Source organism: Salvia splendens, chromosome 17 (assembly GCF_004379255.2).
Source record: "Salvia splendens isolate huo1 chromosome 17, SspV2, whole genome shotgun sequence".
Lineage (NCBI taxonomy): Eukaryota > Viridiplantae > Streptophyta > Magnoliopsida > Lamiales > Lamiaceae > Salvia > Salvia splendens.
This window is the reverse complement of record NC_056048.1, coordinates 3,470,413-3,489,607: the sequence shown is the minus strand read 5'-3', so window position 1 is coordinate 3,489,607 and position 19,195 is coordinate 3,470,413. Positions and strand designations below refer to the sequence as shown.

At 38.2% G+C, this 19,195-nt stretch overlaps 2 protein-coding genes and 1 pseudogene across 5 annotated transcripts; all 3 read right to left on the bottom strand.

Moving 5' to 3' along the window:
* Position 1: 1 nt before the first annotated feature.
* Positions 2–3,484, bottom strand: LOC121775068 (probable UDP-3-O-acylglucosamine N-acyltransferase 2, mitochondrial). Of its 4 annotated transcripts, none has more exons than XM_042172030.1 (10): positions 3,195–3,482; positions 2,778–2,985; positions 2,056–2,132; positions 1,867–1,916; positions 1,548–1,612; positions 1,367–1,418; positions 1,226–1,296; positions 1,004–1,070; positions 503–574; positions 2–360 (listed from the first exon to the last, which is right to left on the bottom strand). In XM_042172030.1, exons 1-10 carry the CDS (start codon positions 3,322–3,324, stop codon positions 247–249), a joined length of 906 nt encoding a protein of 301 aa, XP_042027964.1. In that variant the 5' UTR covers positions 3,325–3,482; the 3' UTR covers positions 2–246. The 4 variants fall into 4 exon arrangements, 3 of the variants coding, with proteins under 3 accessions (XP_042027964.1, XP_042027965.1, XP_042027966.1); XM_042172031.1 differs by having other exon boundaries at positions 2,778–3,025; positions 3,195–3,459; XM_042172032.1 differs by having other exon boundaries at positions 2,778–3,048; positions 3,195–3,332.
* Positions 3,485–9,002: 5,518 nt separating this feature from the next.
* Positions 9,003–11,283, bottom strand: LOC121775464 (annotated as a pseudogene).
* Positions 11,284–13,891: 2,608 nt separating this feature from the next.
* LOC121774798 (putative receptor-like protein kinase At4g00960) lies at positions 13,892–17,941 on the bottom strand. Its single transcript, XM_042171655.1, has 7 exons — positions 17,005–17,941; positions 15,610–15,744; positions 15,397–15,518; positions 15,091–15,301; positions 14,770–15,007; positions 14,553–14,706; positions 13,892–14,480 (listed from the first exon to the last, which is right to left on the bottom strand). The coding sequence occupies exons 1-7, from the start codon at positions 17,801–17,803 to the stop codon at positions 14,112–14,114; spliced, it is 2,028 nt and encodes a 675-aa protein (XP_042027589.1). The 5' UTR covers positions 17,804–17,941; the 3' UTR covers positions 13,892–14,111.
* Between the last annotated feature and the right edge of the window lie 1,254 nt (positions 17,942–19,195).

Genomic DNA, 19,195 nt, shown 5'->3' with positions numbered 1-19,195 from the left:
ATATCGAACATTTTTTTTCTTCTTCTGTCATTGTTTGTTTTGCAAGGAATTGCTGCGAAAGGAATTTACTGAATCTTTTTTGTAAAGAACAAAATGTAGTCACAGAACATGAAAAAAGTCATCCTCGCTAATGAGTGACTAAAGAATAACTGAGTCCTCTTATAAGCTGCAATAAACAGTTCCGGCTTATGAATCCGCCTGCTCGGGGATCTTCATAACCTCTCCAACGTGACAGAGTTGAACATATTATGTACTCGGATTAGACTTGTCTGAAACGGGTTTCTTCTTTTTATTTTGCCAAAATTCTTTTGAAGTTTGGCGAGCACTGATAACTTGCTTTCTCCACTCGTGAATAGGCATCTGCCAGTTATAAGATAATTTCTAATATAAAAATGGTGACGAGCAAACCCCATTTTGATGTTCTAACAATAGACAACCCAATCAACCTGACTAATGATGAAAACACACTTAAGTAGGAAAATGAGATGAATGAAATTCTTACAGCAGGGAAGCCTCCATAATCCCCTGCTTCAGAGATGTTCTTGGTTACACAGCTATTTGCAGCTAGCCGGACCTACCTTTCCAGATCAACAACAATACTAGCATTCAGAATCATGTCTAAAATTGCACACATATAGATCCCCAAATATAACATTTATATTAAAATGAAAGAAACAGCGATAACGCAGCACCTTTAATAATACATGCCCATAAAGTAGGTGAATAGCATGGTATATCCTTTTTTTTTTATAAAGAATCACCACGATAGGCTGAGTTATTCCCATCCAGTTAACGAAACAACTAACGGTATTGTTGAGAAAATTAAATTTTATGTTTATTTTCCAACTTTTTTCTGGAATTTTTTACATATATATACTTATGTATCACCAATTGGTCACTGTAGATTGTAGAGTAATACAAGGATATAGGAGTATTAGTTTGGGGCATTGTATAGTGATGAAACACTAACGTGTCTGATATAGTAAGTTATCCAGAATTATACCTTTGATGCTACGCAAACATGATCCTTGATAGAAACTCTTCCACCTAATATCACATAATCTCCAATCCTGATTGGAAACAGAGTAAAAGCACATTCAAGATTCTCAAAAAACTTGAAGGTTAAACTAAAACCTGAACCTCAAAGTTTGAAACAGACTGCAGTCGCACTCAGAAATAAGTTCTAGGCTTCAACCAAGAGCAAAGAAAAAGAATAATAACATACGTCACTGAACCTGCAACTCCAACTTGCCCGCATAGCATACAATTTTTCCCTATTTCCACGTTGTGACCTATCTGCAAGTGAAGACATAAATTAACTTTGATCTGAAGAATAACCACAATACTGCAGGAAAATGAGTCACACCTGTACCAAATTATCGATTTTTGTGTGATCCCCAACTGCAGTGTCACGCCAACTACAGGGATAAATTTTAATCCAAGATCATCACATAAATATAAATTCGTAAGAGATTCCCACAGCCTAAAAGCTATTACGGTAGGAGAAATGAAATAGTTGGGACTGTTGAAGTCAAGAGAAATTTAACCTGCCCCTGTCGATGCATGTACTTGCACCAATTTCCACATAGTTGCCTATTCTTGCTTTCAAGCACTGGAGATGGATAAGAAAAGGTTCTTCATAAAATTTGTAAGGAAATAATTAAATATGGGACAATGTAATACGGAGTAGTAAACAATTTACCCTGCATTAACTGGTGCCCCCAAATCCCAGAAAATAAGGGATTCATAAATCAAATAACAACAGTGAAACATAATCGAAGTTCAAGAAATCCGAAACCCAAGTCATTAATAGTTGCTAAGAATTTAAGTCTAATATCATAGTGAGACTTATAATTCACAACTTACTTGAGGCTTCTTCACCATAAGCCCTTTTTCATCAACAAAAAATCCAAAACCTACAAAAAGCCATATATCAATGCCACTTAAATTACATGTGAGCAACTCAGCTCATATGCTAGGAAAGTGTAATTTCAGGGAAGTCGAGATAGATAGATAAAAGCCGCCCAATAGGTTTGAGAGCATGCAGGGCCTCACCATCTTGACCTATGCAGACCCCATGATGAATAACACAGAAATCACCAACTGTGCAATTACTCAGTACAACGTTATAACTGAAGAAAAATGGTGGCCGAGTCAAAAACAAAAAATAGGCAGAAATATACTCATGCTTTCTTGATACAAGGAAAAAAAGCACAGTGTATGCACATAAAATCCTAAGTGTGGCAAAAAAATCTGTATTGTGACAAAATCCTTTCTTAAACAGCAAACACAGAACAGAATGTTAACAAATTCAGATGGCAATGAATTACTGAAAACAAAACAACATTTTTACAAAATCCAGATGTTTGCAAGAAAACTATGATGCATGTTGAATAATAAATCCCAAAAAAGCAGCTATCATCAGTCTATATGTCCATATGTCAGGGATATCCAATACAATTAAAAAAACGTTCTTTATATATTCACAGATTCTCGTTTTTAAACCTTAGTAGTTCTAGCGATGATGTAGTAGTAGAAGCATACCTCTTTGTCATAAGTTTTCTCAAAAAGGAACAATCACTACCACATTTTCAGTTCTAGTATGTTGGTGTTTGTAAAAAGTTGGCCCAAGTTTGAATATAAAGAAAATTGGGAATACAAGAAAAAGTCGGTGCATATATGGTGTATTAGCTGCATAGTGTAGAATGAATTTTCAAGCTGAGCAAATTAAGCTTATCTTAAATCAATGAAAATCTAGAACAAGAAAACTGGAGTACCCTGTTCTTGTAGATTGACCAATTGTTACAGCAGGTCCAACAACGCTTCCTGTCCCAACATGGACATTTGCACCCACAACAGATTCCGAGTGCACCACTGCTCCGACCTCTATTCTAGCACTTGGATCAATATAAGCAGATTTGTGAAACAATCCTCCTCCATTGCACCATTTCTGAAAATCTTGATATTCCATCTTGGCATCCTCACCTAATTTTGCATTGAAAGTGGTAATTGACAAGCAGAATACCTAAGCTTGTACACAGAAAATCACTGTGTCGAAACAAAAAAAATTAAAAATTGACACTGTATTGCGGCATTTTCACAAACAGGTAGTAGTACCTAGAATCGATTACTGAATATGGGATAAATACACAGTTAGCTGGGTTTGATGTGTAACGAAATAATAACTAATTTACCTGTATTTTGAGTTGTGCAATTGGTTGAAACGAGCCTTGAGAATACGATAGCTGCGTCATTGGATTCAGGAATCAATGCGGAGATTTTAGGTTCTGAGAGAGCGATTAATTTGGCAAAGCGCATTGCCATTGGCAAACCCTAATTTTGAGACAGATATGCAATTTCAACAGGAATTCCACCAAGCTTTGGTCTTCCCTGTTAATATAAATTTTCAATTATCATCAGCTACTAATGTGTGAGATTCTCTCCTCGAGAACAAAAGTTTACAGATTCCCTTATTTTTAGAAATCATATTTTTCCATATCTCAACTCAGAGTAAATATCAAAACTGATCCTGAACATATGTTTATTTTATGATTTTGGTCATATGCTTTATCTTTTGAATTTTTGTATCCTGAACATTTCAACTCGGATCACAATTGGTCCTACAGTAACAATTTCGTCAATTTTTAAACGGTTTTAACCCGATTTTGACTGATTTTTAAACAGTTTTAACCCGAATGAGACTGTTAAAACAATCAAAATCGGGTTAAAGAGTTTACAGATTCCCTTATTTTTAGAAATCATATTTTTCCATATCTCAATTTATTTTTACTATAAATGATAATAAGGTCTCACGTTCAATTAACTTAGAGTAAATATCAAAACTGATCCTGAACATATGTTCATTTTATGATTTTGGTCATATACTTTATCTTTTGAATTTTTGCATCCTGGACATTTCAACTCGGATCACAATTGGTCATACACTAACAATTTCATCAATTTTTAAACGGTTTTAACCCGATTTTGACTGATTTTTAAACATTTCACAGAATTGTTAGTGTATGACCAATTGTGATCCGAGTTGAAATGTTCAGGATGCAAAAATTTAAAAGATAAAGTATAAGACCAAAATCATAAAATGAGCATATGTTCATGACCTGTTTTGGCATTTACTCATTAACTTATTCCACACAGATTTCATTTACAACTAATATATATAAGTGAGATTCATATTCCATTAACTTTTTTTCCGACCATTCTTTTAATTTTATTTTAAAAATCGGTGTTGCCAAGAAATAAGACTACTAATGACAGATAGCGAGAATAACATTTAAAAATATCATATAAAGTTCTTTAATTTTGTTTAATACTACCATTGGAATTACTTTTTACTATTTAAATTTTTTTTGGATGAAAATATCCTCTCAAAAGTCCTATAAAAGTCATTTAAGTCTATTAGCAATAAATTTTGCTAATTAACCATCAGCATATTATAGGGGGTCGCAACGCATAAATTAATGGGGTTGAAATGTTATTTGAATATATAGTTAATGGCCATATTAAAAATTAGATTTAAAATGATAGGAAGAGATTAAAGCTCACTAATTTCAATACATAGTAGATAAAATATCAACAAAGGGTAAAATAGTTAATCTATTATAACATAATAATTTTCATGGATTTTTTTATATCAACATAGAGTTAGTGTATTAGGCCATCCACAATAGGAATAGCCCAGCAATAGCCCAGCCATAGCCCCGCCACTGCCACATCATCAGCACTAAAAATCCTCCTGCCACATCATAAATAGCCCAGCCATAGCCTAGCCACATCAATAGCCATATCACTAATAACAATTATATAAAATGACATAATTAACAATCACACAATATACGAAATTTAATTTACGAGACATATACGGGAAAAGTTTAATAATACTATTAAAATTTAAAAAAGTACAATAAATTAAAAAAAGTACATTAATTTAAAAAAAATACATTAATAAAAAAGAGTGACAATTCACTCCTCGTCTCCGTCGTCGTCGCCTCCGTCGCCACCATCGCCGCCGCCACCATCGCCGTCACCTCCGCCGCCTACGCCGCTGCCGCCGCCACCGGTCTCCCTCCGTATAGCCTCCAACTCGTCCTGCAGGCTCATGAGCAAGGTTTGAAGCACGCTCTTCTCCACGGGATCCGTCGCCACCCGCCATTCGGCCATCGTCTTGATCAACTGAGCGCGCGTTTGGGCGCGAGCGAAGAATTTGAGCTCCTGGGTGGATTGGCCAAGGGGGGATGCCGACTGGACCTCCTGGGAAGCTCCGGCGTTCCCTCTCGCCGCCTGCTGAGCGCGCTTGCGCCCAATCGGGCGAGGTCGGCCACCGACCGAACGCGGCGTGGGGAACTCCTGCGTCGTCTCGGGGAGGTCGTGGGAACCTCCGCTGCTGCCGCTGTAATCGCCGGTGTAGTTCAGTCGTTGCTTCTTCGGCCAGCCAGAGTCGACACCTACTCGGAACTTCTCGGACTCGCTCAGTACAAGATAGCAGTTCCAGTAGGTGAAGTCCTTGTATAAACCCTTCAGTGGGAAGGCTTTCTCCGCTATTCTCCTGCAGTCATCCTCCGTTTGGCCACTGCTCATCATGCGGAGTGCGTTGGTGTACAAACCCGAAAATCGGGAGACCGCCGCCCTGATTCGGTTCCAGCCCTTCCGGCAATCCTCCCCGTTGCGGGGCCTCCCCTCCGGGCAAAATCTCTGGTAGGCTGCTGCTATCTTGCCCCACATGTTGACGATCCTTTACTCGTTCGAAACGAGAGGATCGTCGCAAACACTCACCCACGCCTTGCTGAGAGCGACGTTCTCGTCGTCCGTCCACCTCCTCCGTACCTCCTCCTCACCCGGCACTGCCCCCCCTGAACTAGAGTCTTCGGAGCTCCGAGAGTATCAAACCCCAACTCATCCAAGGAGAAACTATCAAACCCCAAGGGTGTTTGGGTCGATGTGTGCGAAGACCTAGTCGAAAAATCAAAACTAGGGCGATAGACATCCCCGCCGTCGCCGGGGACCCCCCAGGAGTCCCCTGTGTAGCCGGTACGACCCCCGGAGTCCACTGTGTCGCCGGTGCTCCCCCGGGCATCATCTGCATCCCGGGTACCCACCCCGGTATCGGCGGAAACCCCCCCGGCGGACTCCCCCCCATTGGGGCCCCGGGCATCATCTGCTGCCATGGGTACATGTTGTAGTACCCGGGCACCTGACCCCATCCACTTCCCACAGGGATCGACGGAGTTTGTGACCCGCTACTCCCGGAACTAGGCTCGTTGTTGAGATCCATTTCCCGTTGTTGATCTTGAACAGAAAGAAAGATAGAGAGAGTACTCGTTAAAACAAGTGGTGCGAATGAAAATGACGAGCAAAGCGCGTATATATAGTGTTTCGGAAAAAAAAAATTAATTTTCGCGCTGGGCCGTGCGCTGGGCGATCCGGGAGCTGCAATAGCGCCGAAAGGACCGCCCAGCCGACCGCCCAGCGCCACGCCACCGCCCAGCGCTGCGCGGTTTCTCTCTCCAGTCAGCGGCTGGGCGGCTGCAATAGACCGCCCAGCGAACCGCCCAGCGCCGGCGCTCGGCTGGGCGGTCGCTGTGCGGTTATTGTGGATGGTCTTACAAATATCAACTATCAATAGTGACATGATTATCTCAATCAAGTACCAGAAAATACCAACACAATTTTATTGATTTTGTACATACATTATATTGAGATTGTTTGATGCATTTGTTGATATAAAATCTGTTAATCAATCTATACGAAAATTGAAACAAAAATTATGAAATTTCATCATCCGATCATCGTCGGAACATATGCAATTGAGATCTCGTTAAAATTCATATGAAATTACCTTTAATTTGATATATTTTTTATGAAAAAATAATTTAAATTGAGAGAGTTACGTAAATTTAAAATTTTAAGATAATTTTGAGGAGAGAGAAAATGATTAATTTTAACTACCTATATAATAATTGACATTAATACCTTTTAAAAGGTTTATTTAATAATTTTTTAAAAAAATATAATCTACCAGATATTATTTCAATCTAGATCTTCTAGTGTATAAGATTTGATTTTATTTTGGGATGACTAATTATCATTACTTATTGATAACAAAGTCTTAGTTGATTGTTAGTGCACCTACGGCCGTCAATTGGAGTACGACTAATAAGTCAGTAAGAAAAGAATAATAGTCCCAAGTAGGATTATTAAAATAAATAAATAAATAAATAAAACTCCCATCCATTCGCCTTCATATCACAACAATATGGTGATAGCAACAAATCATCAAAGATTATTATGTCTCGCTATGATCTACTTGTTCGAGGCAGGCCACTTAGCCTCGCCCCAAATCAGCTGCCAAAACAACCGAAACTCCACAAGAATCACCACCACCACCACCACCACCACATACGCCTTAAACCTCAACAACACTCTCACCACAAGAGTTTCTTCCCTTAGCCGCACCTCCTCCGTCCGCGCCTGCGCCCGAGACTTCTTCTTCTTCTTCTTTGCCTGGTACTGTTTGACCTGATCATACTTGAGTAAATGATTGTGGTATATTCATTGATTGTTGGTGAATGATAATAATTGATTAAAATTTGTCACAATAGTATGGAGTTTTGATAGTATTAGTTAATGGAGTATTACGTGTATTAATTAATCTTTATTAAATTTGTATTTAAGAAACTAAATTACTAATACTAGTAATAATGGAAGTGCACAAGAAATGGGCTGTAAAGTCCGTACGCATGCCTTGGTAATTGGTCTTTGGACTGTTTTTTTGAGCCTGGTAGTTGGGCTTATCCAAGCCCTGTGTAATCTTTTGGACCACGTTTGTCAGCAGTGTTGCTACATGCAAGATGATGTCGTTTCATCTTTCGAGACGACATGTGAAATTCGAGAGTACTACCGGGTCGTATCTCCGTCTTGCAAAAAGAGGATTCCTCGATTCAACTGCCTTTTTACTGTTTATAGCTTCGGTTTTTGTGTTTCATTTTTAGTAATTTCTGTGTTCTATCCGCTTCTTGTTCGATTTCCAATTTTTGGGTTGTATTACATCGGCAAGTTGTTTATTTGTAGTCAATGTACAATAAAAATGAAATCATCTTGCATTTTTGCAGCTGCAGGGAAGGGTGATGGTGATACAATCCGAAATGTTATCATTATAATGTTATCAAACGTTTACACGAAATTGCTGACATGAGAGAACTTTAAATGTTTTTGTGATATGAGAAAATCAGTGAAGAGGCTGTCAAGAGATTCAGGACAAGGTATAGCGGAATTCAAGAATGAAGTGCTACTATTAACAAAGCTTCAACACAGGAATTTGGTTAGATCACTACATATTAAAGGGAAGGAGAAGCTTCTCATTTATGAATTTGTTCAAAATGCAAGCCTAGATCACTTCATATTTGGTAACATATTTTTCTTAACATGTACACCATGTCTCAATACAATCATATATCATCTTATATAACACTTGTGATTGGAGTGATAGACCAAAGATTTCGCGCACATTTGGATTGGGATACACGATACAAGATCTTAAGGGGTATCGCGAGGGGTATTCTATACTTACATGAAGATTCTCGACTCAAAATCATTCACCCTGATTTAAAAGCCAGCAATATACTCCTAGACACAGAGATGAATCCCAAAATTGGTACGGCAAGATTATTCGGGCAAGATGAAACTCAACGATGTTTCCATCACCGATTTATATCCACGATGATCTCCAAACACACGTTTTTACGTTGATCTATTCAGATGTCAGTGTTTTTGTCTGATTTATCGTTTTGTATTTAAGGATGAGAAAGATGTGTTCTATCCAAAATAAACAAAGAATAATAATGATATGATTAGGTATATAAAAAAACGTGTAAATAAGAAAACTGAACTATTTTTGGTCCAGTCTATGTAGTGTTGACAATGTTGACATGATACGAAAACACAATTCGAATACATATGAAGTTAATATAAACATTTTTGGAGCAGAATCAGCACGGATGTAAGTCGGTAATGGAGGCATCATTTCTCGAGGAACGGAGAGACTGCTGATATGGCCGAGAAGAAGTACTGTGGTGAGAATTTGTGGAGTTGTGAACCAGTGATGCAGTGTAAAATGCTGGCTGCGAAGGCAAGTTTAAGGTTATGGAGGAACTGCTTAGCATAAGCACCACAGAAGCCATGGTTGGCCGATCCGCCGCATCTTCCTGAACACACAGCAAACCAATATGGATGCATCTCAACATCTCATTAGTCGAACCCGAACCACTCCTCAAAAATGGATCCACCACTTCTCCGCCTCTTCCTTCTTGCCAACTTTCCCAAGCCTGCAACATTCATAAATCTCACTTTTCAGTTACTAACTATAGTTAATCGGTTAATAAAATGTTATGCTTAGTAGTACTTACGAAGCTCAGGAGGTCTCCTACCCCTGCTTCGAAAGCCATTGATTTTTCGGCCGCTGATGATTTCAAGGACTAATACTCCAAAGCTGTAGACGTCCGACTAGATTGAGAACTGGCCTTGTATTATGTATTCTGGCGGCATATAACCGCTGCAGTTTATAGTTTTTAGTATTCTTGTAACTCAATAAAACTGATTAAATTGTGTAACTTACTATGTTCCCACAACTCGGCTTGTATTTCCCTGCGTTTCATCTTGTCCGAACAATCTCGCCATACCAAAGTCTGCAATCTCGGGTCTCATCTCACTGTCTAGAAGTATATTACCGTCTTTTAAATCACGGTGAATGATTTTGAGACGAGAATCTTCGTGCAAGTAGAGAATTCCCCTCGCAATACCTACTATAATCTTGTAACGTACATCCCAATCCAAATATGAATGCCTTACCGAGTGTGCATTTCCACATGAAAAATGAGTGAGCTTATGTTCACATATGATTATGTAAGTAAATAAGATTGAATGTTACCAAATATGAAGTTATCCAAGCTTGCATTTTGAACAAATTCATATACTAGCAGTTTCTCCATTCCATCCAAGGCAAAACCTAATAACCTAACTAGATTTCTGTGTTGAAGCTTAGCCAATAAGAGAACCTCATTCTTAAATTCGATATCACCCTGCCCGGAATCCCTCGACAATCTTTTCACTGCAATTTCTTGACCATTAGGAAGTTTCCCCTGGAATGATGCACACTGAAATATGTCTTTAGTTTTTGAATTTGTTACACAATCACTCTTGCTCTGATCTATTTATATGGAGAATATATACCTTGTAAACAGCCCCAAATCCACCTTGGCCCAACTTCTTATGATCAGAGAAATCATTTGTTGCCGCTTTGATTGTGCTGAAAGGATACTGCAGAGACTCGACTGCGCTAATCTCGTCGACATCTTCAAGAAATTATGAACAAACATTTGAGTCCAATACTTTGAATTAAAGCATGTAGTGTGCAACAAAGATGAATAACTTACTTTGAAGGCTTTCCGTTAGTTTCTGTTTCTCTCTCTTTCTTAAAAATATGATAGCTGATACAAGAAGTACTATCAACCACACAACAACTACAACCACAATTATGACAATAGTTTGAGCTGTGCTACCATTTTTCTTTCCTGCCAAAAAAAAAACCCAGAATTCAGACAAAACAGGGGAAGAGCTCATTTGATCTACAAGCCTAGTCAGCACTAATAATATTACAGATCAAAGATGACAGCTTATCTCAAAAGACTAATCTATTAAGAGAGAAACACTAGAGTCTGTAACATAAGATAGAGTGATAGACAGTTAAGATTACATGAAGGCGCAGGAACAAACTCTAGTTCCTGAAGCCTAGTCTCATTGAAAAAAGGAGTGGTCTCAAAAACGAAGTTCGCAACTGGGCGTAACGACTCTACCCCCTCTTCTCCCTTCACAGCATTGCGGTATTTCTGAAGTGACACCAATCAAACAACTATTACACTCCTCCGATGACAAATCCGGGGTGCACTGAACAAACCCGAAAATCATTTGAAAATCGGGTCCAGTTACATTCCCAGCTGCCACCTTCCTTGTAGACGAGCTTCCAGTGACTCGTCCGCGAAGATCATCAATTAGCTTTCTCAGATCCTCCCTAAACTGCACTGGACTCGTCACGTTGAGTACATTATAGAAGCTGTATCTGGTAGTCGCCCGAGCCCCGTAGATTGTTTCATTCGAGTATTGTACCATGCAGAATTCAACGAAGCGCATTCCCTCCTTCTGAACCGGGCACGAACCCACGAGATCGGAGTTAAGGTTAGCGCTGATGTCTGCTGAGAGAGTTGTAAAAATCATAGATTAAATATGCCCGGTCAATGGAATTTGACCAAATAATAAATGTGACGAGACATTTAATTTTGTGAAATTAAATGACATAGCGTCGATCTACATTTTACGTAGATAAATGTAGTATATTCACTTTCTCAAATCCGATTTCCGGTGAGTGAGAAATAGTGAATTAAAGTTGGGCATAATTAGCTTTTAATTAAAGCTTGGAGTTGAAGGTTAAGGAATAATTAACTAGGGTTAATTATCACACATTGGAGGATTAACACATCTTTTAATGTGCTTAAATTAAGTGCCTTTATGTTACTTAATAATTATAGTGGATCAAGATGGGTGAAAGAGCCCACACGCGCGCACGCGCGCGCCGCCCGCCCGCCCGTGCTCGCGGGCCTCGGGCCCGATCCCGATCCCGATCTTGGACTTGGACTTGGTGCTTGGCCCAAACTAATTTTTTTAGATCACCGCCGAGTCAGCAGTCCAAGTGGCTAGGCACAGTCATGGCTGCCACGTGAGAAATCCACACGCGAAAGGCACACTCCTGCCACACGCCTGCCGAGTCAGCAGTCCAAGTGGCGAGGCACAGTCATGGCTGCCACGTGAGAAATCCACACGCTCCACACGCGAAAGGCACACTCCTGCCACACGCCTGTAACCGACGACGGTTACGAATCTGCAATGATGACAGCCATCATGGCTGTTGACCCCACCAGTGTACTGAGCCTATAAATAGGCTAACCACTCCATGCATCTGCACTACATTATTCACAAGCATTCTCAGCATCATAAGCTCTCTCCCTCTCTGCATTATTTTTCTGTCGAAAGCTCTGCCCTCTCCTCCATCCCGTTCGCCGGAGCTCTGCTGATTGCGGTGCTGCATCAAAAGAGACGTAGCCGTTTTACCTTTGGGGACGACACGCCAAACCGAGAACACTACCGGGGCTTATCTCGTCTTGCGGGAAGAGACCTCCTCGACTCGGCTATCATACTGGTTTAGTTGTTTCGATTTCTATTTTAATTTCATTAGTTCAGTTTCTCCTTTTCTTTCTTTTGAGTTGTATTACGCCCTACTGTTATCTCTTGTAATCCCCAGAATTAACAAGAGTGGCGTTAAGGTTAGCGGCGCTGTATGCGCTGTTGCTGCTGTAGTTGCCGTTGCTGCCGCAAACGGTTTGGCCCAAGGCTAAGAGATCTGTCTGCATCAACAACCCCACCAACAATCTTTCATAACTCATAGGACTTTGAATACAGTTGTTCTGCAAATTTTAGAACATAAGTTGAGAATTTTTTAATGCAATTGCGGGCAGGTCGTATACTATACAGGTAGCTGAATTGAACTTCTTGATCAAGGTTTCTGTTGTTACACTCGTTAAATCCTGAGTTTGATACCTACTTTTCTCCATATCAGTATTATTTAAATGGACACGTTGATTAATTTTTTACTACTATTATGACCTTGACAAACAATTGAATTTGTCACAGTGAGGAAAAGTCAGGCAGATGAAATGTTCACTCTTGTGGTGCGAAGTGCGAATCGTAAAAAAAAATTGTAGTAAAAATAATTAAAGAACTGTAAATAAATGTCAGCATCCTATGCAGTTTTGTACTCCTTCCGTTCCCTTATAGTTGAGGCGAAACTTTTCGCACGGAGTTTAAAAAAAATGTTAAATGCGTTAAATAAATAGATAAAATAGTAAGAAAGATAAAATAGTAAGAAAAGAAAAATGTAGAGAGAATAAAGTAAAAATTAAATAAAGTAGAGAGAATAAAGTAAGATAGTATAAAGTAAGTTACTCCCTCCATCCCAAGGACGATGACCACTTCCTTGCGCGACACGAGATTTTATGCAACTTTATTTTGTATGTTAAATGGAGAGAGTAAAGTAAGAGAAATGAAATAAAGTAGAGATAAAAGGTGTTTGCATTTTTAGTAATGAGTCATCTTGGTTGAGACAACCTAAAAAGGAAAGTGAGTCATTTTCAATGGGACGGATGGAGTACTATATATGAGATGACTCAACTATGAGGGAACTTCCCGAAATGGAAAAATGACTCAACTATGACGGAACGGAGGGAGTACTTATTTTATAAAGAGTCATGAGACGAACGGTAGGCCAAGTCCACACTCCAAATCATTCAAGTCAATTAAATCAAATGGTATATAACAGTTACACGATATTAAATTAAATACAAGAGAACTACGGGGGCGTATCTCGCGTTGTGGGAATTATGTATAGTTTCGATTTCTGTATTTCCTTTTTAGTTATTTCCTTTTTAATCATTCAAGTCAATTAAATCAAATGGTATATAACAGTTACACGATATTAAATTAAATACAAGAGAACTACCGGGGGCGTATCTCGCGTTGTGGGAATTATGTATAGCTTCGATTTCTGTATTTCCTTTTTAGTTATTTCTATGTTCTTTCCGCTTCTTCTTCGAATTCCAAGTTTGGATTGTATTACTTCCAAGTTCCAACAAGTTGTTCATTTCATCATTTGTACTCAGTTTACAATAAAAATTAAAACATTATGCATTTTTGCAGCAGCAGGGAAGGGTAATGGTGATACAACCAGATATGTTATCATTATAGTGGTTGCAGTTGTGTGTTGAGCCTGTTGTTAAGAAAAGAAAACACAAAAACCAAACAAATTCTTCATCAGAGAAATATGTGTTCTATCCAAAATAAACAAAGATTAATGATATGATCAGCTACATCATAAGAGGAGTAAATAAAAAAAATGAACTATTTTTGGTCAGGTCTATATAGGGTCGACAATGTTGACATGATACGAAAACACAATATACGAAATGAATATATAATATTTTTTTGGAGCGGAATCAGCGCGGATGTAAGTCGGTAATGGAGGCATCATTTTGTAAGGAACGGCGAGACTGCTGAGACGGTCGAGAAGAACTCTTGTGGTTAGAAGTTGTGGAGTCGGAGTTGTGAATTAGTGACGCATCCGAACCATAACCACTTCCACTGGCAGCGTAAAATGCTGGCTCTGTAGGTACGTTTAAGGTTATGGAGAAGCTGCTCAGCATAAGTACCACAGAGGCCATGGTTGGCCGATCCGCTGCATCTTCCTGAACACACAGCAAACCAATATGGATGCATCTCAGCATCTCGTTCATCGAACCCGAACCACTCCTCAAAAATGGATCCACCACTTCTCCACCTCTTCCTTCTTGCCAACTTTCCCATGCCTGCAACATTCATTAATCTCACTTTTCAATCACTAACTGTAGTTAAGGGGTCAAAGTATGATTAGTACTTACATAGCTTAGGAGGTCCCCCACGCTGTCACCCCTGCTTCTAAAGCCATTATTTTTTCGGCCGCTGATGATTTCAAGGACTAATACTCCAAAGCTGTAGACGTCCGACTTGATTGAGAACTGGCCGTGTATTATGTACTCTGGTGGCATATATCCGCTGCAGTTTACAGATATTAGCATTCTTATGACTTAATCAAATTGTTTAATATGTATAACTTACTATGTTCCCACAACTCGACTAGTATTTCCCTGCGTTTGATCTTGCCCGAACAATCTTGCCATACCAAAGTCGGCAATCTTGGGGCTCATCTCTCTGTCTAGAAGTATATTACTTGCTTTTAAATCACGGTGAATGATCCTGAGACGAGAATCTTCGTGCAAGTAGAGGATTCCCCTCGCAATACCTCCTATGATCTTGTAGCGTCTATCCCAATCCAAATCTGAATGCCTGACTGAGTCTACATGTCCAATTGCAAACAAGTTAGAATTAAACATCAATAACTGATATGCTATGTGCAAGTAAATCAAGGACAAACGTTACCGAATATGAAGTTATCCAAGCTTGCATTTTGAACATATTCATACACTAACAGCTTCTCCATTCCTTCTAAGGAGAAACCTAACAGTCTAACCAGATTCCTGTGTTGAAGCTTAGCTAGTAACAGAACCTCGTTCTTGAATTCCATATCGCCTTGCCCAGAATCCCTTGACAATCTTTTCACTGCAATTTCTTGACCATTTGGAAGTTTCCCCTACAAACACATTATTTGTGTTTAGATTTTGAATTTGTTACACTTACACCCATACTTTTTCCATACTAGTAGTAGTATTGTATAATTATATCTACCTTGTAAACAGTACCAAATCCACCTTGGCCCAATCTATTATGATCAGAGAAATCATTTGTTGCGGCTTTGATTGTGCTGAAACTATACTGCAGAGATTCAGCTGTGCTAATATCGTCGACAGCTTCAATATATTATGAGGAAAAACATTTGAGCCCACTGCTTAAAACGAATTTATAAAGCCTGTGTGTATAAATAAAAGACAAGCAACTTACTTTGAGGAATTTCTGTTGGTTTCTGTTTCTGTTTCTTTCTCTTCTTTAGAAAGATGATAGCAGATACAGCCACTATCAAGCACACAGCAACTACAACCACAATTATGACAATAGTCGTGCTACCATTTTTCTTTCCTGCCAAAAAAACCCATAAAACTATTGTATTGATTCATTATAGTATGTGAGAGGGCATTTTGGTAAATCCAGTTAGCTAAATTTGGAGTTTATTTTCTAATTTTTTTTTGTATTCTGCATCCTATATTACCTTTCTTTTTTTCAGAGATTTACCGATTTGAAATTCGAGAGAAAGCCGAGTTGTAGGTTTTCTATCTAAATATAAATAAAAATTGAAGGATGTTGTAGTCGAGTAGTTTTATAGAAAAGTGGTCCTTCTAAATTTTATTGAAAGATGCATATATAATTGAAACTTAATTGTAAATAAATTATCTAATGTAAATTCAAAGTAATTAATAACTAGAAGTAAAATTATTTCGTTATTAATACATACTCAATTGTTTGCAAATTGTGTTTATATTTTCATATATTAACTTATGAAAATTCTTTAAAGACACCAAATCTCTTGAATTACTAAAATTCTATAAAAAATACTACTGTCCATATTCCTGAAAATTTGTCACTTATTCTCATTTTGTCCGTCCCTAAAAATTTGTCACCTCTTACTTTTACTATCTTTTGTAGTGGATCTCACACTCAACGAACTCATTAACACTCATATTTTATTGACTATATAACTATTTCATCCATTTCATAGTAGTTAAGTCATTTTATCATTTTGGTACATTACATAGTAGTGAAGTCATTTACCTTTTTAATAGATTTTCAGTGGGATGCCCCAAAAACATGTTAATCGCTTAGAGTGGACGGAGGGAATACTATGTTATCATGATATAATTTATACAATATTTTTTTACTTTTGTGTTTTCCAAATATATAATGTAAGGATATAAATACATCTAATAAAGTGTTATATACCATATGCTTCATTTATTCAACTATAACACATATTTTTCTAATGTCTTATTACATTTTCTGAAATGGAAGCATATTTCCAATTTATCCTCTGTCTTATTATATTCATATTCTCCACTCTAACTTTTTATTTAAATATATTTAGCCGTTAATATATCTTTATTATTTGAAAATCATTTGTCCGTGCATAGCACGGGTGATAACACTAGTTTGATCAATAAACTTAAACAAGAAACAAAAGAATTTAATCAGTAAAAGATTTAATCAGTAAAAGATTCATGCCAAAAGACTAGCCTAATTAGTACTAATGTAAGAGACCAAATTCATGTCAATTGAAGTACACCGAAAACAGAGTGAAACCTTAAGAAGCAGAGTTTATAACAGAAGATAGACAGTTAAGATTACCTGACGGCGGTGACTGTGGAGGCGGCTCGATAAGAGGAGGAGAAGGAGGAACAAACTCTAGTTCCTGAAGCCTAGTTTCATTGAAAAACGGAGCGATCTCAAACCGAAGATTGCAACTTGGTCTGAGGACTCTGCCGCCTTGCTTCCCATCACAACATTGCGGTATTTCTGAAATGGCACCAATCAAACAACTAGTACAATCCCCCGATGACAAATCCGGGGTGCACTGAACTAACCCGAAAATCGTCTGAAAATCGGGCCCAGTTACATTCCCAGCTGCCACCTTCCTCGTAGACGAGCCGCCAGCAGCTCGTCTACGAAGATCATCCAGCAACGTCCTCAGATCCTCCTTAAACTGCGCTGGACTCGTCACGTTATTTACATTCCACAAGTAGTATCCAGGGCTAGTCGCCACAGCCCCGTAGACGGTAGCATTTGAGTATCGCAGAGTGCAGAACTCATCCCAGAAGACTGCCTGCTTTTGAACCGGGCACGAATCCCCGAGCCTGGAGACGCCGTTTTGCACGCATTCGCGGCACGTGTAGAGCTGAACGTCGCCTCTGCACAGCGCGACGGCGTTGACTCGGTCGGGGCCCTGCCCGGTCGAGGCGTTGTAGAAGCCATCGTTGTCGATGTTTGTAGAGAGAGAAGAGAGAGCGGTGTCGAGGTTAGCGCTGTATGCGCTGTTGCTGGTGTAGTTGCCGTTGCTGCCGCAAGTGGCCCTGGAGAAGTCCTGGGCGCAGAGATCTCTAGGGATCAACAACACGAAGAGCCCCAATAACAATCTTTGATAAGTCATACTACTTTGAAGTTTGAATGAATGCAGTTGTTCTGCAATTTTTAGAACATAAGTTAGAATTTTTGGATGCTACCTATTTCTTATCATCCTCACTAAATTATTAGTACTATTATTCATGGTTGGTCAAATAGGATTCTTTTATAATTGAAAGTCTACATTTGCAGCTCTATTTTAAAGAAGGTAAGCTTTCGAGATGATAATATAACCATACTAATTGCTCAATAAAAAATTGTAGCACATTCTGTTTTCTATACTTGCAAGGGGCAAGCAAGTTATAATTAAGGTTATCTCTACTCATTCACATTTATCACTTTTCTTAGTCCAATCTTGTAAATCGTTGTTTTTTTGCTGGTTTTTGCTTCTTTAGTTCTTTTTGGGTTTTTATTTTGTCTTAATATTGGATTGTATTTTCAATTGCTCACCCATTTTACATATGGTTTGAGACTTTACTTTAATTTATTAAATTTTTGTTTAAAAAAATCTCTAACCATTTATACAAAACTCATTTCTGATTAATTATATGTCACACTAAAGTGGGATAGTGATAAAATGTAAACTCATATATTGTACAAACTTCAAACTTTTCAACATAGTGTCAACACAACTTTAACACAATATCAACCCAGTATAAAATGTCAAGATTTTGATATCAATACAATGTCAACAGTCACACGGTGTCAACCGTTGACACTGTGTTGATATTTTTTGATGCTATTATTTTCTAATCTGTTGACATTTTTTGACGGTCCAGATCATAGTTTGAAGTTTGTACAGTATTTAGAGTTTGCATTTGATTCATTCCCATTAAAGTGTTTATTCCAACTATTAACAAATCTTAAACCATTTTTGAGCATATGTTTCACAAATTTTTGCAGTATTTCTATATTTGGTGTTGTTTCGTAGAAAAATGCAATAATGAGTTTGGGTTTAAATTTGTGTATGATTGGAGAAATTTTCAATACCAAAAATGAAATTTGGTGTATATTTGGAGAGATGGTCTTATAAGATAATTGTCAGAATTATACAAGCGTGATATCTCCGGGTACTACGTGGTTGTGTGGAAATTCCATATTTCCATTATATTAATCTCCCACCTGTTAGTTTTTGGCCTAATTCTTTTTTGATGTAAATAGAAATATCAATATTGACTTTGATGAAATTTATGGGTTTTGATAGGGACAGCACTACGACAAATTGCCTCAGGTTACAGCTGTGCATTGACCAAATCAACACGGCTTTTTGATTAGTTAAACACCAAAATCTACATTCCGCGTTATCCGTTGACTTGACCATTATTTGTCCTATCAACTTATTTCACAATCAAAAAAATTAAAACATAATCAAATCAAGGGTTATCAGTAATGACATAGAAACATTAGATCAAAAAATCAT

Coding starts and splice junctions, on each gene's coding strand:
- LOC121775068 (XM_042172030.1), bottom strand. CDS start 3,324: ATGGCAATGCGCTTTGCCAAATTAATCGCTCTCTCAGAACCTAAAATC. Junction 2,133..2,777: donor GGTCAATCTACAAGAACAGG/GTACTCCAGTTT, acceptor ATTTTTCTTCAG/TTATAACGTTGTACTGAGTA. Junction 1,071..1,225: donor GGAGTTGCAGGTTCAGTGAC/GTATGTTATTAT, acceptor GTTTCCAATCAG/GATTGGAGATTATGTGATAT.
- LOC121774798 (XM_042171655.1), bottom strand. CDS start 17,803: ATGACTTATCAAAGATTGTTATTGGGGCTCTTCGTGTTGTTGATCCCT. Junction 15,302..15,396: donor GATTTGGTACTGTTTACAAG/GTAGATATAATT, acceptor ATGTGTTTGTAG/GGGAAACTTCCAAATGGTCA. Junction 14,707..14,769: donor AGTCGAGTTGTGGGAACATA/GTAAGTTATACA, acceptor TGTAAACTGCAG/CGGATATATGCCACCAGAGT.